The 17531-nt window shown below is 35.4% G+C and overlaps 4 protein-coding genes across 5 annotated transcripts; all 4 read left to right on the plus strand.

Annotated features, from left to right (window-relative positions):
* Positions 1 to 671: 671 nt before the first annotated feature.
* On the plus strand, positions 672 to 2540 carry LOC18095600 (uncharacterized). 2 transcript variants are annotated; one of them, XM_006370216.3, is made up of 3 exons: positions 672 to 836; positions 1959 to 2040; positions 2189 to 2540. In XM_006370216.3, exons 2-3 carry the CDS (start codon positions 1965 to 1967, stop codon positions 2293 to 2295), a joined length of 183 nt encoding a protein of 60 aa, XP_006370278.1. In that variant the 5' UTR covers positions 672 to 836; positions 1959 to 1964; the 3' UTR covers positions 2296 to 2540. The 2 variants fall into 2 exon arrangements, with proteins under 2 accessions (XP_006370278.1, XP_024462440.1); XM_024606672.2 differs by having other exon boundaries at positions 673 to 836; positions 1946 to 2040.
* A 2464-nt stretch (positions 2541 to 5004) lies between these two features.
* On the plus strand, positions 5005 to 5817 carry LOC18095601 (glycine-rich protein 5). The gene has a single exon (XM_006370217.3). The coding sequence runs from the start codon at positions 5005 to 5007 to the stop codon at positions 5815 to 5817; it is 813 nt and encodes a 270-aa protein (XP_006370279.2).
* A 4575-nt stretch (positions 5818 to 10392) lies between these two features.
* On the plus strand, positions 10393 to 11450 carry LOC18095602 (L10-interacting MYB domain-containing protein). Its single transcript, XM_006370218.2, has 2 exons — positions 10393 to 10713; positions 10818 to 11450. Exons 1-2 carry the CDS (start codon positions 10393 to 10395, stop codon positions 11448 to 11450), a joined length of 954 nt encoding a protein of 317 aa, XP_006370280.2.
* A 2752-nt stretch (positions 11451 to 14202) lies between these two features.
* On the plus strand, positions 14203 to 16546 carry LOC18095603 (uncharacterized). Its single transcript, XM_006370219.3, has 3 exons — positions 14203 to 15705; positions 15808 to 16039; positions 16138 to 16546. Exons 1-3 carry the CDS (start codon positions 15229 to 15231, stop codon positions 16218 to 16220), a joined length of 792 nt encoding a protein of 263 aa, XP_006370281.3. The 5' UTR covers positions 14203 to 15228; the 3' UTR covers positions 16221 to 16546.
* Positions 16547 to 17531: the final 985 nt, after the last annotated feature.

Raw genomic sequence — 17531 nt, forward strand, 5'->3', positions numbered from 1 at the left:
TGGGATATGAATTAAAGTGACACTAACAATTGTTCTTTCCTGGGTTTTGGATTTAATATTATATGCACACAATGTTTGATAAAATTTCAATTATGAAAGTTTTTTTTAATTATAACAAAGTATACAAAATTATAATATTTAATATGATTCCCTAAATAATTTGATTTTTTTATTGATTTTTCTTAGGTGAGATGTAAAATATTATAAACTTTAAAATATAAATTATAATTTTCAAGGAAAATTAAAAAAAAAACAACCTAATTATATAATGGTCGGGGTGATTTTTTTTTATTTTTTTATTATATTTTCAAGGGACAGGCCTGAGCTGTATAAAAATCAACCGGGTCTGACCTAGGCTCGGCCCGGACCATGAACAGGTCTACACGCTTAACGAAACGTGGAGACCTTGCTAGAAAGAGCTATTCGCACACCGCGATGTCTATTCGCACAGCTATTATATGCTGATGGACAAATTTGTCCCTTTAACTCTAGATTAACTTCCAGTCTGTGCTTTGGTGGAGCACAAATTAACATTTTTCAATTTAATTAATTATTTACAGTCTCTCTTCAACACTACGGTAGTGGCACTGCCAGTAGTTCCTTCGGCTTTCCCTATCCTACAAAAAGTCTCAATTGTTGTAGGGTTGTAATTGTTAGATTGCCATGAGGACAGATAAGTCCATTAACTCGAAATTGGTGTGCGGATAGATAATGAAGCTCTGCGAATACCAATCCCCGACCTCACAATAAAAATTAAAATCCCTTGATCTAGCTAAAACCACACTCCCGTTAACAGTCTTCTTCTTTGAAGAATCTGCTTCAACTCACAAACCAAGGTACTGTACTCTCTATACTCCATTTTATTCTTAATTCTAAATCAAGAAATGGTAAAATATCCAGATGGGTCTTTTACAATTTGCTTGTGTTTTGATCGCATCTTCTCTTAATCCTTTCCTTTTGGGTGTGTATCATAATGATATCTATTTGTTGTTTAGCCCGAGTTGTAGTTACTTAATTCTTGATCAGTTCTATTTCAATTCCTTAAATTTACTTTAGGAATCTGGATCAAAGAAAATCTAGCCAAGATGCTATTGATTTCTTCTTTTTTTTCACGAGCTATACGGGTTTAGAATGATTAATTAGTGTGTTTATCTCATCGTGGTGTATTCTTCCATTTAGATAAAGAAACTGTGTGATTCTAAACCCTTTAACTGTAGATTAGAAAGTGTTGGCTTGCATGCCCCAAGTCTCATATAGGCTTCTTGTTCTTACTGTAAATTTATTTATTTATTTTTGTTAAGGGAAAGTGTAGTGTAGGTAAATGACTAAGGACTAGCAACATTTATTTGCTTTGCTGAATATAATCCACTGGTTGTATCATGAGCAAATGGGAATTTCGAGCTCGTTTACACCTTCAATGTTAAAATGCCCACACATTTCTCCAGAATCATGCTTCTTTTGTTTTAGGAGGTTGAATTTGGGAAGTTAGGGAAAACGGGATTTTTGTTTTAGTTGATTAATTCTTTGATCCTTTTTAGGGTGCTATTTGTTGATCATGGTAATGTTAGCAAAATGCTTCAAGGTGGAAGTACATTTTTTTTCTGGAAATCTTTTTTCTTATGAATATTAGATATCCACTTCGGGATTTCTTTCTGCGAGCAAATGGTTTTCTTTCGTTAGCCATTGTAAAACTCTCTTGCACTCCCCTTTTTCCTGTTAGTCCATAATTTCCCCTCAACTGTTAGTTGATTAGCTGCTCATAGTTTTCTCTGCTCAAAATTTTCTATCTGTTACTTTTCTTACGAGATCTTCCTTCTCAGTTCCCCATTACTGCATTTATTATGTTGCTTATGAGAGAAATAATGAAAAGAAAAGTAGCCATCCAAGAAATCAACTTTGGCATTAATTTGTAGTGTATAATGGTATGTACTCAGCAGTACTTTAGTGGCTTTTTGCAGCGAAAGATGGGAGGCCGAGGAGTTATTGGTGATAAATGGTCCTCGAGGGTTCTTTGGGCCTGTGCTATTGGAAGTGTAGTCAGTATGTTTTCTTTACTCAACTCCTGATTTATTGCTAAAAATATTGTAAGACTGACAACCATTTGTTTTATTGGAATTGTTGCATCACGAGCTTTGTTTTTCCTCTAGGTTACCCTCCTTCTGATAGTTTCTGGTTATCTCTTATCTAGGCCTGTATATGGTTGTTGTTGAAAGACAATTACAAAACAGGGAACGAATGATGGCTGAAGGTTTAAAGAATATTGATGCGGAATCAGGCGCTGGTGACAATGTTTAAACGTGTGACTAAATGCCAATAAACTCTGCTGTATTTTCTTTTGAAGAGCTTTCTCACTGTGCTAAGTTGAGCCCCCTGTTAATGTAAAAGGTTGAAGATTTCCTCTTGTTTTGTTTTGCATTTGGAGCTTGAGGGTTCGTCTCTGGTAATAATTCATTTACTTCAGATGGATGTTAGTGTTTCATAGATCGGGATTTAACAGTTCACACCAAGGAATATAAAGGAGCAGCCTTTTAATTTTGCTATGCTCTGGTTAAAATCTTTTGGTTGTGTCATCAATATGGAAATGCTATGCCGTTGATGGATGACCCATTTTAGGTGATATGTTTTCTTTTTTGCTTATACAGCCAAAGAGTCGAATATTGTCCCGGCAGTCTTGCTTGAGGCATCTTACTAGATCTTCCGGGAAAAAGGTTTCCAGCTCAAGAAAATGATTACCACCACCCTTTCTGACGTTTTGGTAAGGAAAGGGTTCTTTTCTGAAGGACGAAGATTTTGATGTCTAATCAAAATCCTGACCGGAGGACGGAAAAGACCAAATCAGGGGGTTGCGCAAGGCTGTGGGCCGATTTAATTTTTTAAAAAAAAATCAAGCGGTAAAAAAAAACACTAAAACTTGGATTATTGAATTAATTAGAATTTAATAAGTTTGGTTTATTTAAATAATATAAATAAAACAAATACAATAATAATAAATAAATAGTTAAAAATACTATTAATGCAAAACAGATAAAAAAAAGAACCAAGTTTATCCTGATTAACTTATTAAATTTATAACTTTATTGAGTTACCAGTGTTTATGCCTTAGAAGAAGGTAGTTGCAATGGATGGAAAATTGAAAGTAAATTAAATAAAATCATGAAGTTCAATTATAAAATAACATAATGTATACGGGCAAAACTAGAAAAAAATTAATTAAAAAAAAGATTTGTGTCATTTTGGGTTTACCTGCTAACTCCACGGCCATAGATACATGATTAGGATAACCTCATGTAAAAGAAAGCAAAAACAAATATCAATTCTTAATAAATTAAATGTTGAAAAAAAATTACAAAAAATTAATTTTATAAAAGGACTTTAAAAAAAAAAACAAAATCAACCTGTATTAACTTTCAAAACCCGTGACCCTGAGACTAACTTATAAAAGACAAACCCTAAAAAAACAAAGTAAAATTATAAATCAATAAAATATTAGGGGATAAAATTAAAAAAATGCAATAAAAAAGTCTCCAAAGCAAAAGAAATGACAATTAAAAGAATGAGGAATAAATTTAATAGAAAAATAATTTGAAATCAAATGTTGAGGGGTGAAATTGAAAATAAATTTCAAATGGATTAGGGATAAAAAAACAACAATCAAAAGAATAAGGATGAAATTTGGTATAAAAATCAAATCAGACCAAATGATAAGGGATGAAATTGAAGAAGAAAAAATTAATAAAAATAAAATAAAAACAAAACAAATAACAATCAAAAGAATAACAAATTGGGTAAAAAAAAAAAACAAATGAAAGGACACATTTATTCTTTGGCAAAGAGAAGAGAGAGAAAGAAAAAGGAGAAGAAAAGAAGTTCATTAAGCCCAACCACTGCTATGATGGCAACACGCTCAGCATCGTTAGAAAAAACATGGCGAGTTGCTTTAAACACCACCCTGGAAGACAGTGTTTGGAAAGAGAAAGACGCTACAAACATCGTCTAAAAAACGCTGACATCACCGACTTGCTAGCACATACTAAAAAAACCAAATCGCTCCCAATACATATTAATTACAAAAAACCAGCTTGAAAATATGCAAATACCTCTAGTTCTAAGGTTTATTTGTTTTGACTTTTAAGGGAATGAATATCCTTAAAATGAATATCTTTACACTCTTTTTCATAAATATTAAAAGCTTAAATTCATCCCGAGCAACTTGTTAATTAAAAAAAAATCAACTTCATTACAAAAATAATCCTGCCTGAAAGTCTTTACAATGTTTTTTAAAAAATATATAAAAAAAATTAATTATCCTTAGACAAATTTAACAGGTAATATATAATGCTATTGAAAGGTCAAAAGACCAATTATCAACGACTCCTAGATTTTATTGTCTCTTTCAAAAAAAATTTAATTAAATTTCAATTTTACTTATGCATGAGTTAAACTTGCAGTTTTTTAATATATGATCAGTGGTTCTTTACAACTGATAAATTGGTGGGCACATGAATCCGAGTTGTTGTTTATGTCCCCATTTGTTTCATCATTCTAGTTCATAATAACCACTGGACTGCTGCTGCAAGAAGGTTTTTTTTTTTTTTTGTAATTATAGATATTTTGATTAGTTTACGTATGCTTTGATTAATTTTTAAAATTTTAAAATTAATTATCATATAAATTTTCAGTTACGGTTAAATATATAACACTCAAATTAATAATTAAAAAACAAACTCAACCTTACCGATTAAACTACATTCCATTCGATGACATTGAATTCAAAATTTAGCCGTAATCTCCAGTTATGCCTGTTGGGTTATAGGTTTGGTGTTACAGCTACAACACGTAAATTCTCACACAAGCATCGTGGCTGCGGGTTGCAAGAACAAACCAATGCAGACATTTTGCGCTTTTATTATTACACCATAAATACCAATTTAATTTTCCTCTTAAGCTTTCAGTATATAAAGCCATGTCTTGATTTGCTGTCTTGCAGATCGATACAAAACAAAAATGGCAGCACTAAAATGTGCCTACGTGGGTCTCTTGGTCTTGCTATGCTCAAGCTTCAGTTTCGCTCACAGATTCTTTTTGGACAATGATGACCAAATGCATGAAGGCGAACGCCATGGTAGTACTGATGATCCTGGGACCGGGACTGGAATTGGAAAAGATTTTGGGTTTGGCAGTGGCGCCGGGTCAAGTGGAGTAGGTGTTGGGTTTGGGTCAGGTTCTAGTGGACATGGCAATGGACTCGGGTCAGGATCTGGTGGTTATTGGTTAGGGTATGGAGTCGGGTATGGATCTGGTCGGAATGGATATGAAGATCCCGGGACTGGTGGATCCGGCTGGGGCATTGGAGTAGGTTCAGATGGGTCTGTGTCTGGAACTGGTGGAGTAGGCTTCATCCCAGGATTGCCTGGTTTTGGTCTTGGGGGTAGCATAAGATGGCCTGGCTTTGACTTTGGGGGTAACATAGGTGGAGGGATTGGAACAGGACAAGGCAGCGGTGGCAGCAGTGGTGGAATAGGGCAAGGTGGCAGCAGTGGTGGCACGATAGCAGGAATTGGTATGCCTCCACCACACTTCATTCCGGGGTATGGTCAAATAGGCAATGGATGTACCTGCAGCCCAGAATGTTATAATCAAGTTTCAACAATGAAGGGAGGATCAGCATCAAAAACAAATGATGAGCACAACAGTGGAGCTCAGAATGAGGTCTCTAGAGACGAGGCTCATGAGTCCATCGATGTGGCCATGGAGCCATGGAGTCCACATGAGACTCATGAATCCAACGTTGCAACCACGGAGCCATACAGTCCATGAGCAAGGCGCTACTAAAAACATGATCAAACACAGCGCAGAACCAATAAGTGAGAAAAACAGTCTGTGCTTTCCCCCGAATAAGTAGCTGAATGTTTCGAATAATTCCATCTCAAATTTCATTCAAGAATTGTTTAAAAACGAATAAAAAAAACCCTAATTCTGTATTATTTGGGACAAGAAACAAGGAGATTGTGAAGGTAGAAATGTAGAAAACATATATAAAAAGTAAATTGCCAAAATAAATAAATAAATAAATAAAACTTAAGGGAAAAACGGAAAAGACAGATGATCATCAAATCAATCCTGTTGGGTTAAAAAATCCTTTTGTCTCTAAAAAAAGATCTTGTGCGTTAATCATTGCATTACTTTAGCAGTCAATGTTTATGCATGGTAGAGTGATCGTATCATACGTGAAAATTCCGTGCCTTTTCTTCCTCCTAGCTATGTCTTCCCTAGCCATGCATGGAGTATACATTGTCTCCCATAATTATTCTCTTGAAATGGAGACGCTGCACAGTCTATGACTTTGTTCCCATCTGAAAAGGGGAGAAAGCCTTGGATGAGGATGATGATGATGGTAATCGGGCTACGATGTTAGAAATACTCCTCGCTTGATGCATGCATTGCGTCAACAACAGCTTAAGGATGGTTGCAGTCGAATAGGAGAGCTATACATATTTTGCACTACCAAAGAATTGGCTCACGGATTGCATTCTGCCTCTGGCTTGAAGGTTGGGGATCGATCTTCCTATCATGGCTCCGGATTACCCACTACCAAGGTTGTTAAAATCACGAATTGACTTTTAAAATCTTACGATTTTACGAGTCAACATGTATATAACGTGTCAAATCGGGTTAAAACTCGAAATCAGTCAAACTCAGTTAAAATCGGACCGATTTTATGAGTTTGACTGATTTCGAGTTTTAACCCGCAAAAGTTAAAATATTTACTGTCTCCCTGTCCGAGTCCCCTGACACTCCACTACTTAGTCCCCACTCCATAGTCTCCCCTTTCCCCGTTGCCCAAATCTTAAATTTTCAATCTTAATAGACTAACACTAGCATTAGAGGATCTTGAGTATGGGAAAGCCTTATACTGTATTTTAGGCCAGGAAGGCATGATCGGAGGATCGAAACCATGGGAAGACAGAGGTAGATGGTGAGGAATCAAAGGAGTAAAATAAGAGATAAGAATACTTATATAGAGAGAAATATTGTGTTTAAGACTAACCATTTGTTAATTACAAAGAGAGACGACAAAGACTCAGAGAGAACTTGAAATACATGTCTTGCTTGGTGGGATATTTGGACATTATTTCTAGGACTTGTTACTAACATAAAAAAGGTGGAAGGTGAGGTGGCATGAGATTAAATTGATGTCATTTTGTATGTTTTTGTTCTCGTTGTCACGGGTTCACTGTATTGGTCTTTGTTAATTTTTTTTTAAGTTGGTGATATACCTTAGAATGTTGTATCATCTCACTAGTTGCTTGCAGTGTGTTTCAAGACCTGTCCTCTAGAAAATGTTCTGAAACTCTATCAATAAAACATAGTTGTTCAATCTTATTTTTTTTCTTTTCGTATTTTTAAGTTATTTAAACCATTTATGAATTTTTATTTGAAGTATGTATTTTAAGGTGTTTGGACATTTGTATTGTTTATTTCAGTTTTATTTTAATTGTGTTATATTATTATTTACTACTTGACTGAAATTGTCAATATATAAATAATTAAAATATTTTTCTTGCGATTTTACGATTTTACGATTCGAGTTTATGATCCGAATTTATATTATATATTTCGTGTCGTGTCAAAAAAGCATTTTTGATAACCTTGCCCACTACCCATTTAGGAAGCGTTTGGGAACGCAGTTCAACCCGCGTTCCCAAAAAATTTGAATTTTTTTTTTTTTGCTAAAATTTAATATGGTTTGTACGTTTTGGATCGTTTTGATGTGCTGATGTCAAAAATGATTTTTAAAAAATGAAAAAACATCATTGGCATGCATTTTGGCACGAAAAGTTATTTGAAAAGCACCCGCAACCACACTGTCAAACACGCTCTTAGTCTGTCCCTTAAGCTTTCACTCACTATATATCCAAGACTTGATTTGCTGCCATGAATAACAAATCAAATCAAAACAAAAATAAGATGACTGCACTAAAGTGTGCCTGCGTGAGTTTCTTGGTCTTGCTATGCTTTAGCTTCAGCATTGCTCACAAGTTCCTTTTCGACACTAATGACCAAAAACTCGGAGACTTTCACCATGATAGTTCTCACGTTAGTGGGGCTGGAAAAGGTATGGGGTTTGGTAGCGGATCGAGTGGAGATTAGTACTTCCCGGGGATCTCTTGCTTAATTATGGCTATGGGATTGAAATAGGTAATGGGGGTAGCGGCCACAGCACAGTACCAGGAATCGGTAGAGGTTTTGGTAAATTAAGATGGTGTTTGGATATGCTGGTGCGGCTGCGGTTGAAAAAAAAGCAGTGTAACACATGTTTGGTTAACCACTAACCACAGTTTTTTTTTACGTGGGTCCCAGTTCAAACTGCGGTTGAATTGCAAAAATTGAAAAGCAATTACGCATTGCTTTTCATGCGTTTCTCCTCTCTCTCATCACCGATAATTTGCAATTACTTTCCCAACTGTCCTTTGTCCCTCTTTAACCCAATTTCCCAACGGTCACAAAAACCCAACAAATTGTTCACATAAGGTTTTAGATCAATGTTACCATTGATCTAAACTCCCATTTTCAACCTTCCCCATACTGTTCCTTCATGCGTTTTACTTCTCTCTCACCACCGACACTTTCCCAGTAACCATGGTCAATTACGGTCTTCTACCTCACAAATTTTTCTGTTACGGTTGCAGATCAATATTAGCATTGATGAACTAAACCCCAATTTCCTTCCCCAAACTGTTCTCCTCTCTCGTCTCTTACTACAACCCCGTTTCTATTTTACCCTAAAACCACCAACGCACAGGACGACGCCAGAGCAAGCTTCTTCCCCTCTGTCCCTTCTTTCCAAATGAAGATTAAAAACACAAACCTTCATCGATCTATCCCTCCATTGTTACAATTGCAGAAAAACCCAAGAGATTCGTGCTGGGAAAGGTCCACGAGCGAGATACCCGTAAGTACTATGCGTTCCCCTTGTCAATTTTGTTTAACATGTTGCTCAAAATCTAATTTCTGTAATGGGTCTCTATTGTTTTTGTTTTTGCAGAACAAAGCTGCAGCACCGTGGTGGTTTGCAAAACAAAGAGAGAGACTGAGGTAAGTTCCTGCCTTATCTCCATCTTCATTTTCATTTTTTTAGATGAAAAATTGCATGTTTGTGCTGCTGCATGCTCGATTATTGTTAACACTGCAATTGTTGAATTGATCTACAAATTTCATTGTTGTTGCTGCTTGTGTTCTATTTACTATGCCTTCGTCAAATTGTTTGAATTTATAGCAAATTTCATTGCTTCTTCTGCTTGTCTTCTGCTTTGCATATGTTTTTAAATTTTTTTTACTTGAAAACCTGCATTTCTGTGATGCTTCTGTGTACTGTGTTACCCATGTCAATTTTGTAGTAATTGTAGCTCAAAATCTAATTTATGTTCTGGATCTCCATTGTATCTGTTTGCAGGACAAAGTTGTAGAACCGTGCTGGTTTGGACACCTAAAGAGATAGACTGAGGTAAGTTCCTGCCTTATCTCCATCTTCATTTTCATTTTTTTAAATGAAAAATTGCATGTCTATGTACCTGCATGATCAATTACTGTGTGTTCTGCAATTGACAAATTTCATGGCTATTGCTGATTGTCTTCTGTTTATTGTGCCTTCGTCAATTGTTTTGAATTTATCAAAATTTAATTGCTTCTATGTACTACTTGTCTATTGTTGTTCTTTGTTTAAATCTGGTTTTGTTTTTTATGTCTACTACCAGCAGACAATGCTGATGCTGGATTATTTGCTTACTAGAAACAATGTGATGCTTTGAAATTTCATTTATGTGTTGTTCTTCATGGTCTGATATGTTTACTATGCACATTAATGTTGTTTCTGTTTGAGCAACCGTAGATTTCTTTACTGTGCGTGTGTTTATTGTAATCGTAATGAGTGCCCTGTTAGCATGTCGTGTAGGATTACTTTTATTTCTAATTGTGCAGTCAAAATCAGAATTTTGAGTTTCCTTTTGTGTTTGCATGCTGCGAAAGAAAGCTGGGTTACTTTGAATGTAGAAATAGATTCTGTTCTGTTTGTTTTTTTCCCTCTGTTTTCAGCTTCCAAACAACATGATGACAATGAAGTGTTGCTTGATAATTCAAATATTATATCATGGCTGAAACTGAGTTTTCTGAACAGTTGAAAATTAATGGGTTTCAATTAGTTTTCATTACAAATTAACAGGAACATTCTCATTCAAATACATGCATGGTTAATGTTTGTTGCTAACCACACAGCTTAAATGCTGAACATTGAGTGTTTTATTATTGTTTTAGTCCACGGTTTATGTATGTGCCACAATGTAATTAATATCATTGATTGATTTCAAACTTTTGTTAAATGTGTTAAAAGCTATCATGGAAGGTCTTGAATATTTTGATAAGGCTGCTTGGACAAAGGAAATGTTGCATATATTTTGTGATATATGCATTAAGGCAATTGATATGGGAATGAGACCTAATACTCATTTCGATAAAACAGGGTGGAAATTTCTTATAACATCATTTAAAGAACAAACTGGCCATGCATTCACTAAAACACAATTGAAAAACAAATGGGATGGATGCAAAAAGGATTGGAGGATATGGAATAAGCTGATTTCTGAAACTGGTGTTGGCTGGAATAGTGAATTAGGCACAATTTCAGCTAGTGATGAGTGGTGGAAACAAAAAATTCAGGTACATTCCTTGTCATCCTAACAATTTCTTTTATTGTTGTCAAATTCCAACACCAAAATTTTACTAGTCTTGATCCTTCATTACTTGATTTAATTTATATGCAGGAAATTAAAGGAGCCAAAAAATTCAGACATGTCGGTATTGAGCCGTCTTTGAAGAATAAAGTTGACCGAATGTATTCCAACATTGTCGCAACTGGAGCGTTTGCATGGGCTCCTTCATCAGGTGTACCTGATGGCAGTGATGTTGATCCTGGTACAAGCAATGCCGACATTGCTCATGATGGTTTGGAAGAGGGCAGCGGTGATTCAGAGAAAGATGTGATTCCAGATTTCCAGACTGACATGGCTCGAATGGTTGGAGGGATAAATATGTCTACCAGCAGCAACACAAAAAGCGGTGGCAAAAGAAAAGAACGAGATCATTATGATGTGCAAGGTAGAAAAAAGAAAACATCTGGAATTCAGCTATTGTCAAGGTGCAATCAACTACTTGAGAGTATGTCGACTAAGAGTGATTCCACGTCTATTAATTTGGATCGCGAAGGCTGTAGTATTAGCAAGGTGATGGCTGAGCTGCACTCAATTCCTGAAGTTTCAATTGAAGATGAGTTCCACGACTTTGCTACGGAGTATTTGAGTTTAAGAAGGAAAAGAGAAATGTGGGCTAGTATAGGTGATAAGGAGCAGAAGTTGAGATGGCTGCAACGAATGTATGCACGCACTAAACATGCTTAGCTGACATGGTATTATTACATTTTCTTAACCGTTAATCAATTAACTATTCACTTGCTTAATGTATTTATACAAGTTTATTTTATTGTTGCAGAATAATGGGATGCCGGTTTTAAAAAAGAGTTTTTTCCAATTGACGAAGTTTATCTGAGTCATTGTATTCTTCCACATTTCGTGTTGAGATATATGGGCATTTCCATTTGCGGTAATTTGTTTACTATTGTATTTATATTAAACTGCTTTTCGGGAGCTAATATACTTGTATGAGGATATTGTTGGTTTTTAATGTTGTATTTTATCAATGAATTAAAACTGTCACTTTTGTTGTTATTAATGTTAAATGGTTGATCATTGGATTGAATTTGTTGGTAATTTTCCTTCACTGTGTTGTTCCCTGAAGGTCTTGAATATTGAGTGTTGCTGTTAAAATGTATGTTCTATTATAATATACCATGTGCAGCCTTGTTTGTTTTCTTTTATACCATGAGTTAATGGGAGTTGTTGCCTTGTGTGTCCAGCTGTAATTGTAATAAACCATGTGCAGCTACTGTGTGAAATGTTGGTGTGTTTTCTTTTCTGCCGTGAGTTGATTAGTGCTGTATGGTGATAAGAAAGCTGCAAGTAATTGATATACAATGTGCAGCTACTGTGTGAACATTTGTTTGTTTTCTTTTTCAGTCGTGAGTTAATGGGTACTGCATGGTTATAAGAAAGCTGCAAGTAATTGAGATACCATGTGCAGCTACTGTGTGCTTGTGCAGTGTGATAAAGAGCATTTGTTTTCTTTTCTGCCGTGAGAATTGATGGAAGCTGATGCCTTGTTTGTTAATGCTATTCATTGCTGTTAACATGATTGTTTCAGCTATTGTGTGCAAGTGAGTTTTGAATATTGTCTCAGCTACTGTGTGCATGGGAGCCAGTGTATGAAATATATGTGTATGTGCTCCTATAAATGTTGTTTGAGCTGTCGGATTTGTCACCGATTATTGGAATACATGTTGCTCTCTTTGGTGCGTTGCTATTGGAGTTCATATATATAAATTATGTTTATTTTGTGAGGTGTCAATTGAATCTCCTGTTACAGTTCTTGGAATACAATATTTGTTGCTTTTTAGATGATTTCTGTACATGTTGGTGTGCACTGTCATGGTGATAAGAAAAGGAAAAAAAGTGGGCCAAGGAATCTTGACTAATAGAATGAGAACAAAAAATGAAAAAATACATGTCAGAATATATTAGCAGTAAGATTAACATTATATGTTACTTTTATAGTCTATACATGTGATAATGTACTTCTATTGAAAGCTGAATAAAATAACTTGTAAAAGAGACGTAAAAAGCAGTGAGTTTTTTCTATATAAAGAGGATTGTTGGTAAGCCAACTTTCAAAGAACTTTTTTGCTTCATAACAAACCTCTCAAACCTCAACTGAATTTCATACAAGCAAGTGGAACATTGTTTTTGTTGGCTTTACAGGTATGAAAAAACTTATGTTGCACCAACTATTTGATAGTTCTTTTTTATTGAATGATATTTAATTATTTAAATATTTTTATTAGCAACATATAATATTTTTTTTTGTTTTCATGTAATTGAAGTTATGGATGATTCACGGTTTAATGACATATTTAATGGGGATTTCGATGGCAATTATGATAATGTAATGAACCGCATTGTAGACCACATTAATTATCCTAGTTGTGAAGGTATTGGTGCCTCATTTTCTAGTGCTGGAGATGACAGTGATGGAAACGACGCCGACGATAGTAACCATTGTCGCACCCGACATCGCGGTGGCCTTAAAAATTAGTATTTTTAGGGAGAATGGATTTCTGGCATCCTATTCTTTGATGGGAAATATTCTTGTTTAAGGAGTCGACACCTAATATTATGGTCACTAGGAACCCTAACTGGTCAACAGAGATTCTATGGTATGAGACTGGTTACGTAAAAGGAAAGATATTATCACCCCTTAAACGTCTTGCCTAAGGCAGGCTGCATTGCTGATCTTTGTCATTGATTGCTAACATTTTTGTTGGTTTATACTATGATTGTTTGCGTGTAATATTCCTGACTCTGGCGCCAGTGAATATTCAACTACAGATATTTCCAACTCTGGCGTTGGTAAATATTACGTAGGTATCAAAATGAATAAATTTAAATCATTATTTCTTTTTATTCCTGACTCTGGCGTCAGTGAATAAACAAATAAAAATCAATTTATTTTTACGCATACACATTATTTTTATTTTTATGTAGCTAAATAAAAGCAAAATACAATAAAACAAAATAAAATAAATTTACATTAGTATTTTTATTCCTGACTATGGCGTCAGTGAATAAACCAATAAATTTATTTTATTTTATCTTATGTTTTTTTTTTGCATGCATATTTTTTTATATATATATAACTAAATAAAATACAATGAAATAAACTTGAATCGGTATTTTTATTCTGACTCTGGCGTCAATGAATAAAAAAAACAATAAATTCATATTTATATTTTTTACATACACAATTTTTATTTTTTCTTTATTTTTTTATTTACATTTTTGGTCTGGGCCCAGCTCAGCCCATATGGGCTGGGCTAGACCCAGCCAGCCCGGCCCGGTCACTGGCCCAAGCCAGTGACCCGGCTGGGCAAAAAAAACTAAAAGCACGCGTGAAGTGACTTCACGCGTGCATGAACACTGTGTGAAGGTAATTAATTACCTTCGCACAGTGTTCTTGTAACAATTCAATTTGAAATGAAGATGCAAAGGTGAATGAAGAAACGGGCGTACCTGCTTCTGGAGACCGAAGATGCTTGCAGCGCTGATGATGATTCTCGCCTACTGCTTCCCTTTGTCTTCCTTCTGTGCTCACTTGTCTGTGTTTTCCTTTTTTTTTTTCTCAGCTGCTTTTAAAACTAAGAAGATGATGTCGGCCTGCTGTGAGTTTGTTTTGGGTGTTTTCTTTTGTGCAGGGGTGTCTGCAGAGATGAAGGCAATGGCGGGGACAATTATCTTTGAATGCTGGTTTCCTTTCCTCTCCTTCTCTCTGTGTATTATTTCTTTCTCTGGTTTTTCGTCCGTTTTTGCTCTGGTTCTGACTCTGTTTTTTTGCTCTGGTTTTTTTTCGGTCTTTTTCCTTTTCTGGTTTTCTTCTTTGGTTTTCTGGGTTGGTTCTTCTTCTCTCTTTTTCTCACTGTGTATTATTTCTTTCTCTGGGTTTTTGCTTTGTTTTTGCTCTGGTTCTGCTTCTGTCTTTTCTTTTCTTTTCTTTTTTTCATTCTGGGTTTTTCTTCCCCTTTTATCGAGATCCAGCAGCTTGCCTCCAACTAGTCCTGCCTTTGCAGGACTGTTATTTTCCACTAACGAGATCGTGGGCAAGAGACGTGATCCACGATTGGTCGGATTTGTTGCAGATTTTCAGCTCCCCTGTTGAATCGGGATGGAGAAGACGCACGACTGTTCCCCAGCAACGGTGCCGTTTCGGCAGAAACGGGAATTTCCACTTTGACCCCTGCCTCTGGAAATTTAACAATTGGATCCCAAATAATAAATAAATCTTTTAATTTTGCCATTGAATTAATTTCACCTAAATCCCTAAAGTATAGCACCGTTTACAAAACAGTCCTTAATTCCTGGACTGTTCAATTTGGTCCTTAATTAACTCTTCAACTTTTAATTCTATTGTCTTAACCTCATTGTCTACTATATTTAATTTTTATTATTTGTTCAAAAATTAGGTTATGACAACAATGACGATGACAATGATGATGACGATGAATTTATTTTAATGAGGCATTTTGATACAAAAAAATTAATTATATACACAGCTAGAGCTATAAACATTTATTATATTAATTATATCTATAAAGAATCATGTATGATTTCGTATAATACAGGGATGCGTTGGTTGACAGAGGTTTTAAGAGGTCATTGGAAACGAAGTGTTAACATGTTTAGGATGGACGCAACCACTTTGTTGAGTCTGTGCACGGAATTAGAAACGCACCATGGCTTAAAACCGTCAAGAAGAATGAGCGTTATTAAAAAGGTGGCAATGATTTTATTTACAATAACAGTTGAGGCGTCAAATAGACAAGTACAAGAACGATTTCAGCATTCAGGTGAAACTATTAGTAGATGTTTTAAAGAAGTGTTTAAATCATTACGTTTGTTTGCTGTGGAGGTTATAAAACTAGTAGATCCACAATTTACGAGCACACCAAGAGAAATTGTTATGAATCCAAGATTTATGCCACATTTCAAGGTAAGATGAATTTTTGTTTAATTAAGTTTAATTAAGTTGTTTAAATGAGAATGAAATATGTTATAAATGTTTATGAGTACTTAACGTTTTTGTGGGTTGTAGAATTGTGTCGGTGCAATTGATGGAACACATGTCCGTGCCTGCATATCATCTGAAAGTCAAATTCCATTTATTGGAAGAAAAGGTGTACCAACACAAAATGTCATGGCCGCTTGTAGTTTCGACATGCAATTCATGTTCGTGTGGGCAGGATGGGAAGGCAATGCACACGATATGCGTATTTTTCTTGAGGCTATTGACAATAGCAATATCAAATTTCCAAAACCTCCAAAAGGTTGTGATTTTGACTAAATTGAAGATTTGGTAATTGAAGGAATATAATATTTTTTTTTAAAGTTCTGTTATTAATTACCATGTTGTTATTATTTACAGGAAAATACTATTTGGTTGATGCTGGATATCCAAACGAGTATGGGTATTTAGGTCCCTACAAAGGCAAGAGGTATCACTTCTAAGAATTTAGGCGACGTGGACAACCAAGTGGTCGGAAAGAAGTGCTTAATCGTGCACACTCGTCACTACGTAACGTGATCGAACGTTCTTTTGGGGTATGGAAACAAAGGTGGAAAATTTTGCAAAACATGTCTGCTTACCTATACAAAACACAAGTTGAGATTGTAGTTGCATCAATGGCACTACATAACTATATTAGAAGGAGATCGCAAGATGATGCAGTTTTTTCTGAGTATGATCGCAACCCCAATTTAATTCTAGATGACTTTTTACCTGATATTGTTTAGGCTTCGATCGTTCAAGGCTCACAAAAGCCTTCACGTATGGATTTTGTATGTGATGAAATTGCAAATAGTTTGATGAAACAATAAAAGAGTACATTAATGTATAAGGATATTTCATTTTGTTATGTAATCATAATTACAAAACACATATGTTTTGGAATTATATATATGTGTCTATATATGTCCTTTTAATTAATTCAAATCAAATATAAAACACAAACCATATTAACCAAACAAAAGAAACTATTTTTTTTAACCACAATTTAAATCACAGTTTTACCAAACACAAAATTGCTTTTTTTTCTACCACAATTTCAGCCACAGTTTTTTAACCAAACACAAGAAACTGTTTTTTTTAAAACCACAACTTCAACCACAGTTTTAACCAAACACCAACTTTTTTTAAAATCAACCTCATAAAAAATATATTTTATTAAACTATTTTTTTCAAATCACAATCACAGAAGTTTTACAATACCAAACACGCAGTATCGGTTACAGAAGCAGTTCCGAACGTCATCCAAGAGGGAGATCAAGATCAAAAGCAAATGATGAGCCTGACAGTGAAACCCAAAACTACGTCAACAAAGATGAGGCTCATGAGTCCATCATTGCAGCCATGGAGTCCACATGGCTCTTACGAGTCCATTATTGCGGCCTCGGAACCATGGAATCCACACAAGGCTCACGAGTCCATCCTTAACGCCCCAGAGCCATGGATTCCTTATGAAGCTCACGAGTCTATCATTGTGACCTGCCATGGGGTCCACCTAAGGCTCACGAACCCTTCGTTGCAGCTACAAAGCCATGGAGTCCCCGTGAGGCTCATGAGTCTACCGCAAGCATGGAGCCACGGAGTCCATGAGCATGGTGCTACGAAACGGTTGCAAGGCCACTCACGGTGCAGAGACCAGTAATTGAGCAAAACAGTCTGCATTCCCCAGGCAAAGGGGAGATGGTGTTCTAGAAAGTACGAGTTTATTCTTGTCTTATCTAACTTGTTTTTTAAAATATTTTTTTAGATGTTTT

Source organism: Populus trichocarpa, chromosome 1 (assembly GCF_000002775.5).
Source record: "Populus trichocarpa isolate Nisqually-1 chromosome 1, P.trichocarpa_v4.1, whole genome shotgun sequence".
Taxonomy (NCBI): Eukaryota; Viridiplantae; Streptophyta; class Magnoliopsida; order Malpighiales; family Salicaceae; genus Populus; species Populus trichocarpa.